Consider the following 23,122-nt stretch of genomic DNA (forward strand, 5'->3'; position numbering starts at 1 on the left):
CCTTAGTGGTTAAACTGAAATACCATGCATCTGACTGCTCATGAAATAGTACCTCTAGTAAATCATATTAATGAACATATCAACAGTACAGAAACATTCTTTTTCTCTCTATTTGAATAGTTTGGTCACCAAATTATTTGATGGACCAAAATGTATTTCTGTGACAAAATGGATTAAACTCATAAAGCTGTAAGAAACGCGTATCTTGCCTTTCATCTCTCTCCGGTCACCCAGTTGGACAAATGGGGCTCAGTTACTTGCCTCCTTTCTAGCTCATTTGCCCAAGGCAGCAAACCAAATGAACTATGGGCAACAGTTTATACAATGCTTACCTCCCTCTCTACCTGTCACGAGGTGTCATTTTATAACAGAACCTGGACCCAGGTGTCCTAATAGCTTGAAAGGTCAGAAGGTAGGATGCAACTGTCTAATAAAAGATGCATGATGTGCATTTTATGTTTTAAATGCACAGTAATGTATCTGAGACTGAATGTGCTAATGAAAAGTGACATTTTACCAGTGATGTTGTGGAAGCTGTAACAAAAGAACTCAGAACGGTTTTAGCATGTGATGTGAATGGACAGGAGGAGAGACTTCATAGTTAATGGGCAGGGGCTCCATTGTCCAGCAATGGAAGTGTGCATCAGCATAGGATTTAATCAAAGTCAACATGCCTGTGTATAAACACAGCAAGCTTTGGTAAGAATAATGACTGTTGAAAGAAATTTTTATTAAATCATTTATAAACTCATTTTAGATTTTCATTATTGGGATAATAAATCAGTTTTGTTTAATGGCTATGGAAATTACACGTTTAAAAACGTACCTTCATATACCATTCATATGGATGCTGGAGAGAGGCTCTTCATCTGGGGCTGTAGTGATAGGACAAGGGGTAATGGGTTTAAACTGAAACAGGGTAAGTTCAGGTTAGATATAATGAAGAAGCTCTTTACTGTAAGGGTGGTGAGGCACTGGAATGGGTTGCCCAGGGAAGCTGTGAATGCTCCACCCCTGGCAGTGTTCAAGGCCAGGTTGGACAGAGCCTTGGGTGATATGGTTTAGTGTGAGGTGTCCCTGCCCATGGCATGGGGGGTTGAACTGGATGATCTTAAGGTCCTTTTCCAAGCTGAACTATTTCTATGATTGTATACATGAGGAAAGAATTTTCTCTTAACATGCAAAGCTATCTATAATGTTCTGTTGCTTGTTTTCAGTGAGGTAGAAATGGAGGAAATAATCTTAATTTAAATCTGCTTTTTTTAAAATTAATTAAAATAATATCTTACAAAAATTCAAAACCATTTAAGTTTTTTTATCTTTCATCTTTACCTTTTTTTCTTTATATTCAGTGAAAAACTGAATAAACAGTATAAATACTGTTGAAATAAAGGTCTGATTCCCATTGTAAACAATGACAAGGGCTGATAACTGTCATTTTCATTTCTTTTTATGTATTCTTTTCTTTTTTTCATGCCCCAGCATTTAACTTTGTAGCAGTACAAGAAGCTCTTGAAATCAATGGATAACCAATACAGTTTCTAGTTAAAAAAAGAAAGAAGGGAGAAGAAAAACTCAAATCCTTTGATAAAAACATACCTTAAAATGATTGAAAACTGAGCTTAGCTCTGGATTCTGTTTGCAGTTTGTGTACTATTGATTCAGATCTTTGTAAAATAATAAAAGTATAAAATCTGAAAAATGAGGTAAACATGGCTGTACAACCATTGCTGCGCATTACTAAAACCCAACCAGCCAACCAAAAACCTCCCAGAATCAATCCAAGAAGCAAGCATACTTTTTTTTTTTTAACAGCATTGACTGCAACTGGAAGAGTTTTATTATGTGTATAAATGTGTCTTCTGAAACAAAGTATAAGGAAGTAAAGATTGATTCCAGGTAACTCATGTTACATGACCTTTGAAATGAACATACCTACTTCACAGTTTAAGTGCAGTTCACAGGCATATTTTAAACTGGTTTATGGGGCAGCAGTTTCTGAAGGTTGCTTCTGTGATGAAGAAGATAGAAAATTCCTTCTGAAACACTGAGGCTTTTCTCACATAACTGCTCAGTTTTGCTGCCCTCAGTTCAAAGTCTGCAAATACAGGCCCTGCCACATCCAAGTGTCCCTCTTTTTGCACAGAATTTTTCATATGTCTTTAAAACTATCAAGGTCTCGAACAGCCAACTGACCTTCCCGTCCTCTCCACTGACTGATACTTTTATCCTTCCTTTAAGATCTGCATCTCAGACCAACCCTCTCCCTCCTCTGTTGTGGTGTGCTGTGTATCCCGCACACCACAGCTGACCCATGTGGAGCCACTGCTTGTCCAGCAGCTACAACCTGCCTCCTCTGGGGACCTAAAACTGCTCAAATCATCTCTGCTATAGGCTCAGCAGTGTGGGATCTGCCATGATACTGCCTTTATTTGGGTCAAGATGGTTGGTGGAAATTGTAATGCTGAGTGTAGGCACCTTAATGCTTGGGTGCATGAACGAGCAGCCTAAATTGAAGCTCTAGCTCTCCTTTGGTACATTTATTCACATATTTATTGTAGTATCCACACTCATATTAATTTACATTTCCTATTATATCTCTAATAGGAACTATCTATGCAGTCATTACTTTATCCGTATGTTAAATGCTCATTTTACAGCTATTAGTATCCTGCTCAGGCTATGTAGCTCTTAAATGGTATTTTATGACATTTCCCAGTTTTCCTGTCCTCCTCTTTAGAACATCACTGGTGTGTTTGCTAGGCTTTGAATGTACTAAACACACCCAGATCGTTAGACAAATACCAATTTCCTATCAGTCTTATTTTCATGCTCTTTGTTTCAACAGAACATTTCTAAGCCTTCAGAGCATTGCTTTGGCCTACCATGTGTGCAGCTCACTGCAGCTTTCTCAGAAAAATAATCTACTATTTTGCAGCATGATTGGTTTTCATCCAGGTACTGAAATGCTGCTTTTTAGATCAATTTTCCTGCCACGTGTGATGCTGCCGATCATTTGTCTGGTTTAAGGCTTCCAGAATCAACAAGTGGAAGAAGCGGACTCATGCTGAAGTCAGGGTCATAATTTCTTACTGCTTCAGTGGAATCAATTGTACCACCAGCAACTGAGGGGGAGAAAAAAGGGACAAAAAAACCTGATGTAATAGTAATTTTCTTGCTAGAAATGGCACATTTGAACGTTTCTAAGTTGAAAAGTTTTATTCCCATCTTTTATCTGGTCTTCCATATGGGTGCTGGTGCAAACATCAGGCATCACAATTTTGTTGGCTTTTTATATTATATACATACTTTCTTCTGTCCCAAAATTATGGCTACTGTAGCTGCTTTTACAAATGTAAGCTGAAGAATGCGTGTGGATGCCCTTTATAGGAAGAGAGTTTTCTGTTTCTCCCCTTCTGGTCCAATAAACATTGATTTTAAAAAATGTGGAACAGATCCCACAGGACACTCTAATATTCAGTAGCTTGGTAAATATGCAGTGATCTGGGATATGGGTTCAAATATTTGCTCCACACCACAGAAGCAAGTGGAATTTAAACTAAGATCTCTCTTTTTTTTCTTTTAAATGCCTGTTTACCTGTTGGCTTCTCTCTCACTTTTAGTATCAAAATGGGAAAACTGGGTTTGGCCTACCAAAGCACATCCATCACCTGAGCAAAGTGAAGAAATCAAGTACAGGTAGAAGGTAACATAGCCTTGGGAGGTGATCTAAACCAAATATTTAAGTGTGCTTTATAAAGAAGAATCTTAGTCTGATTTTTAAGTGGTTAAAAGATAAACTCTGAGTGCTCCCTCTCATCAGTATGAGAAGAGGAAGGATTTTACTGTACCATGACCTAAGATGAATGGTAACAGTGTAGGTGCTAATGCGTTTAGCAGAAACTACTAGAAAAGAAGTTGAAATGACATTGTGCCTCACCTTTCTTTGTTGCAGATTAAGCAAAAGAGCGTATCACCAAAGAAAAGCCTGTTCTTGACCAGAAGGTGTATATAAGACACTCTCTTAGCTGAAAGAGTACATTTTGCACTTGGGAACCTTCATATGCCACTTCAATCAGACAGCTACGTCCCACCATGAACTACTCTGCGCAGAGCTGTGTTGGTTTGTGACCAGTATGATGCAGATGAGGGCCATGAGGATGTCCTGTGGCAGCCCAACTCCTCATCGCTCCAGGTCCAAATCCCTTCGCCTGGCATTTACCTCCGCGTGGTCACGAGTGAAGCCAAGAGGATCCGCACAGCTGCAGGGGAGGTTTGTAATTATTTAGTCTACAGGAGCCTGCGTGTTTGTTTAGAGAAGGAGAAAACAAACCTCAGAAAGAGACGGGATGGGGGAGGAGAAGGGCAGAGGCGCCTCCTTGACCTCCGGTCCCCAGGTGGCCTCTGCGCTCCCTCACCGTGCGGGTCCACCACGAGTGGGGAGCTCTCGGCGTGTGCCCACGGCAGAGCCCCGCTGCCGGCACCTCACCGCGCAGCTCCCGAGTGTGAACCGCCCGTAGGCGCCGTTTCCCGGTGTCCCGGAGCCGCCGGACACGTTGCGCCAGGCCCGTTCCGCAGGCCGCGGCCCCGCCGGCCCACGACGCCGTCGCTTAGCAACGGCTCCCGCCCTCCCGGCCAATCGGCGGCGCGCTCGGTACCGGCCGGCAACCCGGAAGCAAAGGGCGCTGTGCCCGCCCGCGCGGAGGAGGCGGGGCGGGGGGCGGTGGTGGCGGGCGGCACCGGTCCGCGGGGCGCCCGCCCGCTCCCGCCCCGCGGGGGTACCGAGCGCGCCGCCGCGCACAGCGGCCGCTGTCGCACCCAAGCACCCACCGCACCCGCCGGTCCCGTCCCCCCCTTCAACACCCTCCCTGTTACACATACACAACCCAGCGCCGCCGTCCGCCCCGCCGCCGCGCTCAGGCTCCTCCTGTCCGGGGCGTCCGCCGGGCCCGGTGCGGCGGCGGCGGCGGGCGGAGGAGGGGGCTGCTGAGCGGCGTCTGCCGGAGCCAACGGGCGGCGGGGAGGGGGGCGGGCGCTGCGGGGGTGTCGGGTTAGAGCGAGGCGTGACCCAGCTGACGGGCGCCGTGCAGAGCCGGGCGGCGGGCGCGGAGCTGAGGCGGGAGCAGCGGCAGCAGCGGTATCAGGCAGCGACGCGCGGCGTCGGTAGCGCTCGGCTCTGGCGCGGCGTCTTCTCCACCCCCTCGTGAGCCTGGGGAACCTGCAGCTTAAAGCCGCTGCCAGCCACACCACCATGTACCCCGGCAACAAGCGGAAAAAGCTCTGGCGGGAGGAGAAAGGTATTACCGACCTTCACACCGCGCCCGGGGCCCGCTTTTACCTCACGTCGAGCCGTGTGGGAGGCAGAGGGGGGTCCCGTCCCCTCAGAGCCGCCGCCTCGCTGGGGGGTGTCCGGCGGCGCTTCCCGCCGCCCGGCGCTGAGGTGACGGGGTGGGGGAGGGGGTGCTCCGTGCTGTTGTCCCTGGGGTCTCCCACCTACCCCCCCCCCCCAAAATCCCGCGTGCTCGAGGTCCCCCCCGCCGCCGCTGGAGGGATTTTGGTGGCATTTTCCTTCACCTCGGTTATTTCGGACGGAACTTCGCTGTGAGGAGAGGGGCGGGCTGGAAACGTGCCCCTCTCCTGAGGGCTGCCCGCCCCCAAGTCACCTTGTGGAAGTGTTTCGGGTCGAAAAGTTAAGCCCATGCCGCCGAAACGTGCTTTTCCTCCTTTTAACCCCGATGTTCTGCACGGGAAACACGGTTTATTGTTACCGCGGGTGTAATGCGCTGAGTTTAGCTTCTAGTGTTGGTCTGCCGGGGTGAAACGTTTGGGGTATGGGGCTCGCAAATCTCCCCCCCCCCAGCATTTATCCTTTTCATTAAGGACCTACACACACACACACACACTCTTCGTTACCTCGGTTTATCAAACCCCAATGTCAGACTCCAGAGCATGAAAACCATGGGACACGCATTTATGCAGATCTTGCCATTTTGATACTTTATGTTGATCACGTGGAAAGCAATGTAAGAATTCAGGTAAATTTGTACAGTGGAATTAAAATATTTACATGGGGTAGGAGGAAAGCTTCTTGGCTGGTGTATTTATGAAATAAACCCCTAGAATTACACAGAGAGTAAGAGTATTAAAACAAAACCATGCCATCAGGTCATAGTTTAAGCTTTCTTTTCTTCCATCATCCTTATGACTCTATGTTCTGAGCTAAGAAAGCAGGAGACCGGTTTGAAGGATGGGTTTCATCCTTTGTGGCAGAAATCAAGTGTGTGTGTCTAAGGACAAACTGTTAAAACACAGATAAAGTGATCTCTCTGTAGATTAGCTGCTCCTGTCACTCTTCAGTGAATAGAGTTTTGTGGCATAGTTTTCTCCTTGAAAACTCTTATAAGGCATATTCTGTAGTTAAGGGGAGGAAACAAATTCCTATCAGATGCTGTAATTTTCTGTTATCAACAGAAAAGATAGAGTTAAATTTTCTCAGGCACTGCTTACGTGTGATCAACTCTGGCTTTTCTCTGTGTAAGTCCCTAATGCTGTGTGTCGTGATGTTCAGAAATGCTGGTTTTGTGCTGGGGCAGACAGGGAAATGTTTCTGGTATGCTCTGGTGAGTTGTTCCCATTACTCCCACTTGTCTCTTCCAGCTCTGCTGCTGTCTGTGTAAATTCATAGCCTGGCATGTGAACTTGAACTCTCAGTGAGGAGGGTCAAGTTGGAGGGTAAGCTGAAAGCCTGGGCTGCAGGCATGCTTTTGTTGTCTTAGTCAGCTGTGAGGATGATGGTCTCCATCCGTGCAGTGATGTTACGGAAAGCAAACTGGAGCTCAGGACTGCTGCTGAGGTTTTTCTACCCAGGGAGGCATGTTTGCGGAGTGCTTGCCAGAACTCTGTGTTTCTTTGGCTAGTGAGAACGAACAGTGTTTGCCCATCTTCTGCTCCAGTAACTGCTTTCCAGCACTGTGGTGATGATGCTGGGCCTGGGTATTGAGAATGAAAAAACTTCTTTGTTCATTGTTGGCACTGCTCTTCAGATTGGCTGTTCTCTCCAAGTACCTTCTTTACTAGAGAGGAAAACTGTAGAAGCTCAACTTCTTTGTTTCCTGCCTAGATTGCACTTCTGAAATCCAATCTTCTGTTAGGTCTGCTTTTGCCTTTCCCAGGTACTCCTCAACCCCTGTAAAGCTGGCTGTGATCCCTCATTCTGCTCTTCCAACGAAGCTTGGAGTGCAATTGCTCTCAGCCTGTTACACTCTGAACGACTTCTTAAAAAGAAAAAGCACTGATTGCTAAATATTGAGTTCAAACCCACTGACAATACGCTTGCTTTTCTTAATTACTTTCTTGGTAATTAAGGGTTGGTCCATGTTCTCCCAGGAGGGATTTTACTTGAGGACAGCTGAAACAGAGTAGGAGCAGGACTGGAGTTGATTTCATTCCTAGGCACAAGCCTGGTCTGCCCACAACCTTTCAAAGGCACTTCATAAAGGTGCAGGCAGAAAACCATGCTTGTGGCTAAGGCTGCTGGAAGCATCTTTTGGGAGGTTTGTGTATAATTAAGACTCAGTTTAAGTTCTTGCTGCCGCCTCTCAAGAGCAAAGTTTTATAAAGCCTTATTGAGAGGAGCTTGTGTTTTGAAGGCACAGAACTGGCTCTGTAACTTCTTGAGCAAAAGGCAGTTAAACTTCCTCTGCTTTGGTCCTTCAGACTTGACAGCTTTCTCAGGTTTGCCTTTCTGTAGTGCTTGTAATGTGCTGTTAAATACTTGGTGTTTTGTATGCTTGAAGATCAAGTAATGGAGTTAAGTGCATGTCTGTTGTGCATAATGGTGATCCTAATCACATTAGATTTACTTTTGCAATTGTAAATATCCAATTAAGATACCAGGCCTGAATAATGGGAGGGAAATGTTTTTTGTCAACTGAAGAAATGGTAATACTGTCAAAAATACCAAAATAGGTTTATTGTGATGCGGGAGTCTGTGCTTAAAACCTGCCTCTGGTTGTTAGATTGCTGATTGCAGCCTGCATAATTAGGAAACTTTAATTTGTAAGGAAAAAAAACAACCCAAAACCCAGTGAAAGTAACTTTCTTTTTTTCTCAGGTTTGATCTGAGAAGCAGTTTCCGTGTTCAGCTTGCTCTCTGCTCCTTCAACTTGAGATCAAAATATTCTTTTCATGTCCATCTAGTCCTTTATGCCAGAGGCAAATAATATGGGTCTAGCCCTCCCCTAATAGCTCTTGAATCATCAAAGAGCATTTATTACTGATTAATGTGTCAAGAAAAACTATTACTATGGTAATAGTAGTACAGTGCCACTGGTAAAAGTGGACCCAGAAACTTGATTAGTGCATGGGCATCCTGATACCTTCTGCAACTTACCTTCCTGTCCCTCTTCCCCCCTCCTCCCCCCCTGCCTTTGGACGGGGAAAAGCTCTGGATCTTATGCTGAGCTGGTATTATGTATTGATGTGAGGAGGGAGCAGAAGATGTGGCTGCAAAAATCAGGTACAGGGCCCTGTTGAAGTGCTGGGGCTGTTTGCAGTATTGGGTCATTGAGATGTGTTTGTTCTAATCTTAGAACTCGGTCCATTTATAGCCAGGTCTGAAGAAGAGTGTGGTTGGCAGTAGCCGTCATAAATGTACAGTCTTCAAGGCTTCACTTTTCACTAAATGTCTGAAAAAGGACGTGGTGGCTTTTTCAGGAGAAAACAGCCATCCGTCTGTGTTTGAGTGTGGTAACTAAGTGTGTCATGTTAATGTTCAAATTAAAATCAGTAAAGCTTAACCCATGCTGCTCACTTTAAACCCAGGTTCTGTTTTGCAGCACTGTAAACCCAGCAGGTGCAGCTTATTGCTGGTCCTGGTCTGCTTTTTAGAAACATGTTTAGCCAGTGGATGGCAATGGTCTGTCCTAACACTTGGGGTTATGCTCAGCCAAGGTTTGTCACACTTCCATACTTGTGTTGCTTACTCTTGGGTATTTAACAGATACACTACTATTTTCTGCAGCTACTGAATTTTGGCTCAAAATGGGTTTAAATGCCACTGGATGTTTCTAAAGCAAATGACAGCAGTTTTCTCATGCTGAGAATTACAATATGTGCAGAACAGAAAAAACCCAACCAAATGAAACCACCTTTATTATTACCCCAGCCATCTACAAAGTGACAGAACATTTGCTCTAGCTCTGATTTCTTTCGTAATGTAGTAGTAGCACTTTAATTTTGTACTATGCCTTTACTTGCTGGCATTGGTAGCATTTAAGTTAAAAATGTTTCTTCCTACCTTTTTTGTTTTAAAGTTCTAGCTTATATCTGCAAAAACTGAAGAATAGAATTTAGTACCTGAAAATGCTCTGTAAAACAGCTTGATAAACTTGCTGTTCTCTTATCCTTGAACTAGTGTCAGGAAGAAGAGGTACAAGAGTGATGTGAGGAGGAAGTTAGGATAGCTGAGAGTGTAGTGAAAAGACGTTTTTTTGCAGAACTGGGATATCCAGAAATAGGTGCATGCAGTTGTTCACATGGACTGTGTTTAGCTTTAGTTGTAACTCATTGAATCACCCATGCTTGATTCTCTCAAGTGATATTTAATTGCATCAGGGATGCTGACTTGGTCTCTACTTGGCTAATGTGCAAGAATATATGAAAGCTTGCAAAACTTCTTTTCTCTTTTCCCTAAACAGAGCGCCTGCTGAAGATGACCTTGGAAGAAAGACGCAAAGAGTACTTAAGGGAATATGTTGCACTGAAAAATATTCCAACATGGATGGAAGACTTAAAAAGTAAGAGTGAAGGTGATGGTGAGTAAACCATGAGAATCTTTTTAAATATAAACTATTCTGTTTTCTCAATCCAAAGTTCCTTTTTGGGGGGGGGGGGGGGCAAGGCTTAGGACCTGTCTTACTGCTAACAGTGTCAGCCTAACACGAGGAAAAGAGCACTTCAGGAACAGGGTGGGGAAACCCCAACAAAATTTCTTAAAGCCTCACTGGTATGCACTAGTTCTTCAGGTATCCCAAGAAAGAGTCACAACAACACATCAATGTTACCCTTATGTGTGTAAAATAGCTATGCTGGACATGGGTCTTGCTTCCCAGATAGTCTAGCAGTCAGCCATGCCTGATGAACTTTGTCTTTGAAACTTACAAGTGTAGTAATATGGGGAACCAGGCAAAATAGTGGTGTTCTTATAGGTGGCTGACAATCAGAGGGATAGTGTGCAGGTTGTGATGTTTTCTGAAAATGCAGATGTGGGAGAAGATTAGATTTGAAGCCTGTCTTACTTATGGTCCTGTCAGCTTTCTTGGACTGAGGAACATGAGCCAAGTCTGGATTAACTACCCTTCCCTTAGCATGTGCAGCGTTATAGTGGTTATGATCAGCAGTAGAGTTGTCTAACTACTTCAGTGAAGGCTGACCCAAAATGGGAATCTGATTCACTTGGAGAATTCTGTATTCTGTAACCGTGCCTTTTTCTTAGTCTAGTTGCCTTTCATTGATGTAAGAGTGTGAAAGAAGAGGGATGACTTGAGCTGGTTAATTCTTTTTTTTTTTTTCTTTCTGTGTCTTGATATCCTACTTGGCGGAAGCTTGTGTGTTTTGGAGGAGGATCTGACTATGAGAACTAAAGTGTTTCCTGCTTCTGCAGATACAGGACTAGTTTTCTAACCCTTTTGATATCATTAAGGACTAATAGTGGCCTGTGTGAACAGGTGTGTAGAGTAATCATGGAGCTGCAGGTGAATGTGGTCTTTATGGTAATACTTTAGGTGAAGTGAGGCCTGGAACTAATCAGCTGTTATTAATAAAATGGGAAAGCTGTAGCACTTCTTAGCACAATGTGGAGGAGGTGAGAGATTTGCAGACGTCATAAACAACTAATGTTTTCGTCTACTCTTAAAAAAGCATCTTGAATGACTTTTGAAGTGAAAATGTCAGAGGTTGATGAACTCTTCAACAGTGATTAGTAGTTGTATTCTAACAGTATCCATAAACCTCTTTCTCCTATTAGAGTAGCTCTTTTCTATCTTAGGATACCATGAAGCCTGTCCATCTATTAAAAAAGGCTGCATAAAAATAGATTACCTGACTTTTCCGAGTGATACATGGGGAGATGCAGTATATCATGTGGTTTAACTGGGAAGCTCTTTAGCCATTCTAACCTAGGCTGCCTGCATTTGAACTACTCTGATTCTGTATAATGTGCTGAAATTCACAGATCTTGTATTACTTGGGCTGCCGAATGTGACAAGGTGTGGATTCACGTTGCAATTGCTGTTACACTTCACATAAGCCAGATGTCAGTGTCTAATATGTAGGTATTGAATCATGGCACTGGTGAATTCATTTTCTTGTAGCTGCTCCTGCATTCTTTCTGTTGGTACCAGTACACTGCAAAAAGTGCTGGAAGGCAAAAGTTGTGCTAAAACACTGCTACTTGAAGCTTTTGTTACGCTGTACATTCTAGAGAGAAATATCCACAATCACTTGTTATCTTTGGTGTGTTTGTTGTAAGTAAGCCATGTGGAATAGTGGACTTCTAGGAGGACAGACTGCTGAAATGCTTCTGCATTTCAACTGATCAGTACAGTTAAATATGTGTATTAATGTGACTGTTACTTCATGCATTTCACACTCTATTTCCCTGAAATGTTGCCCTCGCTTTGGAGGTATCAAGAGTAAGAACTGTCTGAGCTCAAACAGTGAAAAATTTAGAGTTTAAGTCTTCTTGTGGGTGAGAACTTCTATTCTGTGTACTGAGACATGGTGGAGGGCAACTGGCACAACCTAAATGAGACTCTGGAGACAGCAAGTAAAGGCCCAGGTAGGAGGAAATTGGTCATGACTTGGCAGTGCCATGCACAAGTCCTGATATTTTATTCAAGGGAAAAACTACTTCTTGCAGTGACAAACTAGAGAAGTCTAAAGGGTGTGGGGGGGAAATCCTCTGTATGCCTGTCAAGCCAAACCAGCAACTGATGGGGAATGCAGAAGTACTTCTCTACCATTTACTTCTAACACTGTATACAGTGGCAAAAATGATGGATTGATTAGTAAAGTGTGGAGTGGCTGTTCAGGAAGAGTGATGAGGAGAAATCAAGAAAGCAACCAAGAACAACTAAAGTGAAGCGGATGCAATCAATCAGCTGCTGGAGTAAGAAGCTGTAGGAGAAGGGCTGGCAGTAGTCCCTGTAGATACTCAACTGGAGATTAAGGGTATTCAAGACTGCACACTTTTTTGTACTGGCAGTTAGGAAAACTGCATGAAAAATACAGAAGCTTTATGGTACCTATTTATGAATGCAAATTTAAATGAACATCTCCCCACACTAGGAGATTCCAGTCTGGAAGTTTAACAGAAGATTGAAGAATCTATGAGGAACTGCTGGAACTGAAATGACCTAAAAAGTTCATATTGGGAAGGAACCAATCTAACTGCCATGATACCTCTGTGTGTTCTTTATTGACAAATTTGGAGAACATACCTTAGTTTGTGGATGAAAATGTTTCTTCCCCATCCTTGCGCCTCCACCTTTTGATATGAAGTTGTGTTTAGAACTCAGTTCTGAAGAAAACCAGTAAAGCTTGGAGTAAGTTGATGTTAAGGTAAATTTTGGCAAGGCTGGAAGTCTTTATAAGAGAGGAATGTAAATGGTGCAAAGGCTTTGAGGAGTAAAGTCAGGGAATTCTGAATGTGAGTTGACAAGGGCTATGTCCCTTACAACAGCAAAGTCTTTGCAAGCATTTGGCATTTGAAAGCAGCTGTGTGTAGTTCTTATCCTTGGTTTGCTCTTCTGTGACTAAACCAAAAGCCTACAATTTTTGTAGGTTTACTCGTGGACATGACTAGCTGTAAGAAACCAGGTTGGTGTGAGTTTTGCTATGGAATTTGGTCAGTATTTCTGATACTTTTTGATATGGGTAGTGTGTGCAATCTGGAATGCAGGGACTAAGCCCAGCGCCCCCTGCTCTGAACTGATGAAAGCAAGCTGAGGTGGGTATGTGTGTTTGCAGAAGGACTACATTGTCAACACCCCATGTTTTGTGTACAACTTGCAGGCCGCACAAGCGAACCTTGGAGATAAAGTATGTAATGCTGTCCCTTCTTCCACTGCTGTCATTGGGAAGTGGCCCTCTTTAATGTAGAAGGAGATGGTAGGAGGAGAAGAATTCTTGAAGTAGTTCTGTAAATGTAACCTTTGCTTTAACTGCATGTATTAAGGAAATACGGAGTTGTGTGCTGTGGAAATGAAGAATGAGCTTGTCGTGCAGGGCTGGCTATTACCTTTATACTGTAACCCATTGTTCCTCCTGCTTCTTATCCTTCAGATGCTCCAAAGGCAGACACATCTCATCTGTTCAGTTATGTACTTTGAAGCAGAGTTCCTTCCTCATGATATGCTAATAATGGACTTGTATTTTGAAGCTCTGGAATTTGTATACCTCTATTTCAATGCTATTTATCATATACTACTTGATGCTAGGCTTTCATCCTGTAGAGCAGTGGTAGCTTATGTTTTGTCATGCTTGGTGAATAAAATGTCACCATATAGATGTATAGAACATTTTTTGAAATCAAATATATATATATAAGCTCTTTCTTAGGTTCATACTTATTCCTTTGCTGTCTTTGCTCTTCAGTGGGGAACGTGAGACATGACTTAAGAAAATATCCTTGAAAGCTTTTTGAAAAATCAGGGTCTTGGGAATTCTGTTGTCACCGAGTTCTGTGTGTCACTGGTAGAAAAATGTTGCATTGCATTAATGGGCTAATTCAGAAGGTGGAATAAGTTATGTAGTTTAACTTGAGGTAGCTGTCAGTCCTGCTAAGTATCCCAGCCTCTGGGATTCGTAGCAGCAGTGCCAAGAAAACAGCAAATTCAGGTGATGGTTTGAAGATCTTTGCTAATGGTAACAGCTGCTTTTAATTGGATGAAGTTAAAATGGAAGGACACAGTCACTGTAAAGTTTATATTCATTTAAAATTAAATGACATAAAAGGTCTGCAGGATTGGGTTTTTGTTTGTTTTTTGTTTTAAGTCTTGAAGTATGCTTAGATGTTTTGGCAGCCTCTGGATTTTCTTTCTTTTTAGAAAATGATATGGTTCAAACTGTATTCAAATTAATCTACTTTAACACTGAGGGTTTTATATATAATAAAAAGGTTTGGATTGAATGAAAGCATATTTGTATTCTGAATTTATAGTTTTCTAAATATTCAAAGCGAGTTGATGCAAGATTAGAGAAACAAAACATCTGGATGAGCCACTCAAAATGCTTCATGCTGAAAAGAAATTGTATGGTAACACCGAGCTCCCTTGACCGGCATCTCTTGAGCTAGTTAACTAAACACAGGCAATGCGGCATTCTTCAGAGCTTCTCCCTGTGGCCCTGTTTGATATGAATTTCTGTTCTGTGGGAACTAGGAATCAAGGTGATGATCATCAAACAGCCTTTGGAAAGTAATGCTGCTACTAAGCTGCAGTGAAATTCAGCCAGATAAGTGAGAAATAGCATCTCTCTCCACCACTCACTTTTCAGTGAGTTATACAGGAAAAAGAAATTGCGTTCTGTTAGAACATTGATTGTCAAAAGTTGCCTGACGAGCAACAAGTTCTGTCTGTAATGGCTGTGTGAAATGAGTATGCTTCAAGACTGCCCCCCCTCACCAAACCAAGTCCATCAGCTTGCACTGTGTTATTTTTTTTTCATTCAGTGACTTTAACAACTGTCTTTTAGAACTGATTTCTAGTTGAGTGACAAGGATGAAAGTAAATTGAGATATGTTAGCTCAGTGTGATGCTTGCTATCTGTCAGTCAAAGAAAATGGTGCTTTTGCTACTGAAACTCTTTGGTTAAGTTCACAGTACAGCAGATTTTCTGCAGAATTCACATAGAAAACTGCAGTAACTTGTGTGCTGCAGTTCAGGATCTCCTGCTATTAGCTGTGGCCTTGAATGTGAATTCCAGCTTTGCTTAAACTCTTGCTGTATTTGGTTTTGTCCTTACTTATATATTGGCATGCCACTCGGTTACTCATGCTAAACATTTTATCACGAGGTCTCTTGAGGACTGTTGTGTTTAAGGTTGGAAAGCTGTGTCATTTGAATGCATGCGGAGATCACTGCTTATTAATTGTCTGTAATGGCTGGGGAAGCTCAGCTAAGAGACCGCCATCTGTAGCTTCTATGGAAAGTGTGAAGATCATGGTAATGAAGTCTTTTGAGTACTTAAGAAATGACATGCTTTTTGTGGAAGAGGCTATAAACCTGTTTGTGCATATCTGTTATCTGTCTATTATTCCTTTGCTGCTTCCTCAATATATGCATGTGTGGTTAACATCAACAAACCATGTCCGCAGCTTATTAGTCTGTTCTAAAGGTGTCCAGGACTTTGTGCTCATGGCATAATGTGGGGTGACTTTAAGGTTGAGGTGGTTTACGTCTGGCAGCAGTAGATCCCGAAGGCTGCCAGAGCGATAGGGAGTAACCAGAGCCCTGTGTGCTCTGATTCTCCCAGGCTCTCAGCTGCCCTTTGGGGATCTGCCCTGGACAGATGCAAAGTTGCAGAGTGATACAAATCTGACCATGTGATCTACTGACCTCCCCACTCTTCTCCCTTCCAAATCATACACCTCAGCTATTCTTTTCCAAAGATACAGCCTTGTACAGCACAGAGATAGGGAAAAAAAATCCAGGTGCAAGTTTACTTGAGTGTAAACTTTGAAATAACCTGAGGGGGATGGTGGCTTGTTTTTTGAGGCAAGTATTCTTATCTAGTTAGCGATCCCCTGATACAGGGGGATAAATCGGAATGTTTAGTGTAGTGTGGAAATGCAGTATACCAAAAGAACCAGTATGTATTTATTTGACCTTGTAACTCCCTGATGAGTGGCATGCGTATAACCTTTATAGGCTGGATTAGCTGTCAAAGAAATGACACTTGCAGTACAGTTCTCTGTAAAGTGCTTTGGGGGAAAACCAAAAGAAGTATCTTGCTTTCAGCAAGTGTGAGAGATGATTATTAAAAAGCAAAAACAAAAAATCAGCCTTTCTTATATAGATTAAGAACACATAATCCAGTGTGGCTAATCCTTCTTCTAAGAAAATAAATCACTTGTCTTTGATGTAAGTAAGATGATGACTTCTTTTTAAGCTGCTGTTCCATGATTGTTTCCTTTTTTAACAAGTTAAGTTCCACACAGTGTTAAGCTTATACATGTCCTTGATAGAGCTATAGTTTTTTGACCTTTTGCATGCAGCTGAGAGTACCCTCTTATTTCCAGTGGCAGCCAGCTCCTCAAGGGACAAGAGTTAATCCCAGGAAAGGATGCTGCTCTCAGGAGTAAATTAATATCTTTACTGAAGTTCCTTCCACAAGCTCTCAACATGTTTTTGAGAATAATAGAAGATGGAGATGCAAAGCATGTCTTTGCCAGAAAAAATATTTCTAATGTTTAAGTGCTGGTGACATGAGTCTTGACCAGATTAATGAATGCCAAGCTTCTGTTCCACATGCAGTATGAAAAACAGTCCTTTTATTGTAGCTGTTGAACATCACTGTGCACTGAAGTTTTGCACAGAGGTCCCTAAGGCAGTGCTAACCAGTGTTAGGAAGTCTGGATGATGTACTGTGCTGTCAGCTGGTAGGCTCGCTCAGAGTGTGAGGAAGGATGGCTTTAGCAGCAGTGATGCTGTGTGTAAGTCAGTATGTGCCATTCCTCAGAAAGTGCTGACAAAAGCATAGGGTTTCTCAAGTTCCAGCCTGGAGTTTTTCGGTGGCTGACTTGTCTCATATTCAAGACTAAAGGAAAGCAGCATGGTAACTTCCTGAGATATTTTAATATGTGCAGGGGGAAAGAATAGGTTATACGTCTTGGTTTCTAGTAGTTTTTATATGCATGTCTGTCTTTTCTCTGCTGATTATTGTTTCTTTCTGTTACCTTTTATTGTGTATAAAGGATGAGCTTTTGAGCATGGCAGGCCGCAAGATCAAGTCCCAAAATTAATTTCTTGCTCTACAATGGCAGTTTCAGAAAGCCATGTAGTTTTGCTCAGTACGGTAGCTTGGCTAAAATCCTGATATATAATTTGTGAAGGATTGTGGCATATGTCCTCAGAGTCTTTTGCAGACAGATGTGAGCTAATGTGCCAGCCTCACTAGAAGCCATGTGTCTACGACGACGCTGAGGCCAAGATCAAGCTGTTATGTTTACCCTTGTCATTGCTTACTAACGTAGACCTATTGCCCTGCCAACTGGCTATGTGACTTCTGCCTATCTTCAAGTATAGGTGGAAAAAACTGATCTTTCCCTGCAGAAGACTGGGAGCCTCTTTTGATAAGATAGTAAGAGACTGGTGTGGTTTGTCTTAATTAACTGTAGCTTAGTTATGACAGACATTTATGAAGGTGTTGAACTATTGCTTCAAGTAGGATTTGCTGCGTGTGGCTAACAATAATTAGCGATCACATAGGGTAGGCCTGTCGACTGCTGCTGTCTGGATCTGGTAGGCTTGATCAAGCCTGAAAATTCATTGCCACGTATGGATAGTTTAACTCCCATGATAAGGTAATGGGATCACTGATCCAGTTGAAGCTCACTGAGCTCTCCATTTGGACCATATTAACCAACTTTCATGCACAGCTGCATTTGCTTCATGCACAATTAAACAGTTGATTACACATGTGTTAAAAACCCAATCACTGGAAAGTAGATAAACTTGGTTTCCCTTTTCCAGTTCACTAGAGCTGAACTGCTCACCACATAGAAATGTCTCTAACAAACCAACGGAGTTGTTGTACTACTGACTGTGTGAAGTGATACGTGGCTTTCTCTGTGTGAGGGCACCTAGCTGATGTGCAGTTGGAAAATCTGGTTGACATGGAATTCCTCATCCATTTAGGAAGTGCTGTGTACAGATGTGTTACGATGCACAGAAAACTCTCTTCTGTGCTGGAGAGAAGGCTCAACAACCCAGTTTAAATATAAACTTCTATTTTGCACAGCTTTGAAAACCACTGAAATTACAGTTGTATGTGTGGCTCCATTTCACTAAGAAGTAACTTACTCAAATGGGGAGGCAGGAGGAAGCTACTGAAGCTTGCAGCTGTTGCGTGTTGACTTGGCATGTTTGCAGAAGTGTGTCAAGAGTCTCTACCAAAGTTTCCAGATGTTTTTTATTTTGTGGACAGGATGCTATAGAATGGGCATCTTGCAAAACTAAACCTCTCAGCCTTCTGCTGCTGTAGCAAGTACGTTTCTTTCTGAAAGTGGAAGTAGTTCTCTACATGCAGCTTGGCATTAATAGCATCTCTAGAGGTTTGTGGTCAAATGCCGAGTTAGAAATGACTGCTTTGTAGTTTAAGAGGATTCAGTCTGAAGACTTTGATCATCTATAATGCCGATATGAAGGAAGTGTAGAACTGGTTGCACATCTGTATTGCCTTGAAACATTTACCTTCCTTATCCTGCCCTTTGCTTTTTCACAGAAGCTTTTTTTTTGTGTGCAAATATGGGCCTTTTTGATTGTCTCCTTGGTACTGATGGTTAGTCTAAAGGTGTTGTAGATACGTGTTTCTCCTTTGCACAAATATGACTGGTAGCTGGAGTTCAGCCTGTATTGGATTTATGCCTGTATAGTTAATATTTTCTGTGTGAATAAGGTGCTTTTTAAAAAAAGACACTGCTCTCATACAAACACTGTGTGCTGCAGTGCTGCCAGTTTGTGGTAATATTTAATGAGTTTATGTCAACTGAAAGCAAACCCCAGACTTTATGCAAGTGTCACTGAGGGGATGGACCAGTTATATTTCAAGGAAAACTAGAGTTCCATTTTCTTTTCCTCCCCCTTTGCTCAGTTACGAGAGTTCTTATGGGGGAAGGTTTGTAAGTGTATTGCAAATAACTAAATCCAGACACAACAGGCGGTGCACACCAACATACGCCTATATTGACTTAGGTTAGGCATGCAGAAGATAAAGCTAGATCTTCCTACTAACTGATAGTGAGCTTGTAACTAATTGCTTGTGAGTTTGCTTTCTATTTTTCAAGTCCTTAAAGTAAGCAAGTATGACTCGCAACACTAATGGGTCTTAATAGAGTCCTCTTCAAATACTGAAGATGTCCCAGTGCACCTTGCTGTTTGGATTAAAGCCCTAGTCTGTTCTAGGCTAGCAAAGTACATGTGGTAGCTTGGGGAGTAGGGGAGGGGGAATGCTGCAAGGTAAGCACTACCTAATGTCTTCATGCAGAAAACATTATCTTCTGTACTTGCATAAAAGCTCACCTGCCTGCCCCCGGTACTAGAAAACTGAAGTTTCTACTCCCTGCTGGTAAGCAGTTGTCACTATATCTCATGCTGAGAGGTTCTTGAGTGACAATGCTGTGAAATGTTTGCTGGCAGTTTAGCAGAACTTTCATAGTTTGCTGGTAGTAACTTTTTACTTCTAAGCTCCAACAGTAAGTACTACGAAAGGCTGTAAAGCTCAGCTGGAGAAGCTGTTGCTTAGCAGTGGTGCAGGGAATTCAGAAACCAGAGAACATGGACTAAAAGTTGTCTGACTGCTTAGTAAGCTAATGAATTTGTTTTCCCACTATAAGCTTAGTATATATATTTCTACTTGATGCTGTGTTTGCTGCTCCCACCTATTAAAAATGGGTTTTTATTTCTTGGCTAATAATACAGATGCTGCTGAAGTCTGAATGCCTGGTTGGTCATGAAAAGGCTTTTTTCCAGTCAGTTTTTAAAGCTGAGTGAAGGAGTATGTGCTGCTGGTAGTGGTAGTTCTGGATGGAGGCTCATATTTATCCCAGGAGGTACTGGATTGATTTGAGTGTACCAGGCAGTTGCATGAATGTTGTGATACTACCAAGACACAGGTCTTGTAGTGAAGGTGATCTGCTTTGTCTTTGAAGGGATCTAGTGAAGCAGCATGGTCTGTAGTCTTTTGGCTTGATAGAAAAATATGAAGCCATTTCTATGACACAATGAACAGTGGTCTAAAGGAGTGCAAATTTTTTCCTCAGTTTTTGAACTTCTACTCTTACAGATTGACTGTAGTAGAGGATGAAGCAGTATGAGCTGGATATGTTGTGGTGTAGTTCTTGCCTTCATGTGACATAGGTTGACCATTTAAGATATTTCAGTACAACTCATGCTGCTGTTCTGAAGAAGGATCTGTGTATCAAAAGGCTCAGTATCCCTCAGGTTGAGGTACTGATACTCAGGCTTAGGCAAGAACTTGGTAAATACGCAAACAACATTTTAGTTCCAATGTGTTGTCACAGGGTCCAGAATCCCTCTGAAGACTCCCATTAAAAAAACAACTGAAGCTGACAGTGATGGAATATCTTCAAATACACAAAGCACAGCTCCTGGGTCACAGCTAAACCAGCAGCCTGTGGACCCTAAATCATGAATTCTCAAGCTAGCAGAAGCAAGCATAGCAGCTGGATGCTGATTCTCCAAGCAAACACACAAATACCCAAGGGCCTCAGCCTACTTATGTCGTGTCTTCGCTGTCACTGTATATGCTGCTGAAGTGAGATGACTTTGATTTAGGAATTGACAATTGCTTGTCCCTGCAGACCAGGTTGCATCACAAATAGGAATCAAGAATGTGTTCCTTTTCTTGTCCTCATTATTTGTTATTACTGATTTCTGAAACTTGGGTCCTCAGTACTTCTGCACTCTGTACCAAGTCTTCCCTAGTTTTGCAGAAACTTCAGGAAAAGGGCGAGCTTCTCCATTCTCTCTCCTCAGTCTTCTCCCAGACTTAAAGGGTATTCATGTGTCTCAATTTTGTTTTGTGGGGGACATACAGAACTGTGTAGGATAGACTGAGGGAAGGGTTGGAACATAACACTAAGGATTGGAAGGGACTTTAAAGCTTATCCGGTTCCAACCCCCTGCTATGGACAGGGACACCTACTACACCAGTTTGCTCAAAGCCCTGTCCAGCCTAGCCTTGAATGCCACCAGGGATGGGGCAATATTGTGGCTGACAAGTATAGGCTTGTATTTACAACCCTGTTTGTGGGCTACTGATAGCAAGAGCATCATATTTAACTTAGATCAAGTGAATTAGCGCCGAGCTCTTTGCAGTAGCTTTAGAAAGGTGTGTTACAGCACTGTTGACTGGACGACAGCGTGTGGCACATTGAATGTGGGTTCTAGTGGACATCAGATGATGCACTTGTCCTCAGGTGGGGGTACTTTGTACCTCCTGAAACACCTTGAATGAGAGATAGCATGATCTGCTGACCTGGAAGATGTGACAGAGTGCTACATCAGCAGATTAGTGAGTGTTACAGAAGTGGGAAGTGTAGTTGATGCACCACATGAGCCATGAAAGATCATTGAAGGACTACAGCATCCCTTCTGTGAGGAGAGGCTGAGGTTTAGCCTGGAGAAAAGATGCCCCAGATGGGATCTGATCTATGTTTATAACCACATGATGGGAGCATGTGAAGAAAATGGCTCCATACTCTTCTCAGTGGTACATAGTGACTAAACAAGAGGCAATGGGCACAAATTAAAACAAGACATTCTAGGTGTAAGAAAACATACTGTGAGGGTGGCTGGATGCTGGGACAGTTTGCTTGGAGAGGTTGTGGAGTCTCCTTGGAGATACTCAAAATCTAACTGGGACAGGGTCCTAGGCAACTTGGTTTGGGTGACCCTGCTTTGAGCAGGGAGGTTGGACTTGGCCCATTGCTAGAGGTCCCACCCAACCTCATGGTGTCTGTATGCCTTAGGCTTTGTGCTTGGCTATAGTCTTTGGCTAATCCAATTATGCCATTTGGTAATTAGCTGAAGCAGTGTGTATTGGCAGAGTGTGCAGCAGCCAGGGAGAAGGTGTTGGTGTTCATCATCAAGTGCCTTTGACTTGAACGTTGTGCTGAATTTTTGGCTAGGTAGGAAGAGATTTGTCTGCAACAGATGTTCCTTCTTGTGCTTGGGTTCTGATCTCGTTTAAGTCCAAGCAGTGATAGAGTAAATCTGTATTACAAATCTGAAGTACTAGAGTGCATCTGTGAATGCTTTCCCCCTGGTGATGGAACATATGGAAGTAATGCTTATCTTGATTTAGATAAGCAATTGCCTTTCCTGTACAGTCATCCACGGTTAGTAGGAGTAGAAGCAGGCACGTAATGTAACAGATCTCACAATCTGTCTTTTCTAATGTTCCGTAAGCCGATGCAGAAACAAATGGGATGGAAAGCTGTGTTGTAAGTGGGGTTTGTAATTGCTAATAGTGTCATTTTTAATCTGTACAAGACACTTGTAAAAACAAAGCATTAAGGAGGCACTGAGGGGAAGAGCATGCAGGGTGCGCAGCAGAATGGTTGCTGCACAGCTCTCTGTAGTCAGATGCACTCTTAAAGCTCGCTTGGCTCCTTTGTGTTTTCAGTAGCTGAAGTAAAGTGGATGGGTGTCCCAGTCCAGACTTTGCTGAGGGCCCTTCTAGGATTGGAAGGGCTTGCTCTTGGTTGGGGTTGATGTTGGGGCTCATATCTCTTGCTCGGTTTCTTTTCCCAGCACTGTTTCCAGATCAAGTTATAGAGTGCTGTTGGCGAAGCTTTCCTTGTGGGGATACGTGTTTCTACCAGTAGCTGTTGTAGTTGGGTTGAGATAGAGGGCAGGCTTATTATTTATTTTTAACTTGGTGTTAATTTACTTCCTTCAGCTGTGAATCCTAAAGCTGACTATGAATAATGAAAATCTCCCATTTCCAACTTTGTTTCTTGCAATTCAGTCAGTTACTCCTGTCTTTATGAACTAGATGAAGAAAACCATGAAGTTGTCTGACTGGTTAAACAGAATTTCATTTTAATACTGTAAGCCTGTGAGCTGAGCTGCTGTAAATCCTCTTCACTTGTTCTTTGATTCTTTTTCTCTTATCTGCTCTTACTTATGGAGTGCCAAGAGCCTTTTTCTTTGCCATAGGTGTTGCTTTATACTATGGAGCTTTAGTAATTGGTTTTACTACTTTGTGTGTACTCTAGTCTCTCATTATCAAGTAGTTTTAAAATTGAAAAGGTGGTTTGTTTGTTTTTACAAAAGCTCTTCCAGCTGTAGGCTTTTCTCTTCCCTTTGGTTGCAAA

At 42.7% G+C, this 23,122-nt stretch overlaps 1 protein-coding gene across 6 annotated transcripts in view; it reads left to right on the plus strand.

Annotated features, from left to right (window-relative positions):
* The first annotated feature begins 5,054 nt into the window (after window positions 1-5,054).
* MACROD2 (mono-ADP ribosylhydrolase 2) overlaps window positions 5,055-23,122 on the plus strand; it is an 895,555-nt gene continuing 877,487 nt past the window's right edge. For 2 of the 6 annotated variants that reach the window (XM_062610792.1, XM_062610793.1), the window contains exons 1-2: window positions 5,056-5,297; window positions 9,699-9,815. In XM_062610792.1, the coding sequence (XP_062466776.1) occupies window positions 5,252-5,297; window positions 9,699-9,815 (163 nt within the window). In that variant the 5' untranslated portion in view covers window positions 5,056-5,251. Of the gene's footprint in view, window positions 5,298-9,698; window positions 9,816-23,122 lie in introns of all 6 variants that reach the window. The other 4 variants (XM_062610811.1, XM_062610786.1, XM_062610797.1 and 1 more) reach the window with 4 other exon arrangements.

The sequence above is a fragment of the Pezoporus occidentalis genome, unplaced genomic scaffold, assembly GCF_034315485.1.
Source record: "Pezoporus occidentalis ecotype Australia unplaced genomic scaffold, CSIRO_AGI_Poc_V1 ctg10, whole genome shotgun sequence".
Taxonomy (NCBI): domain Eukaryota; kingdom Metazoa; phylum Chordata; class Aves; order Psittaciformes; family Psittacidae; genus Pezoporus; species Pezoporus occidentalis.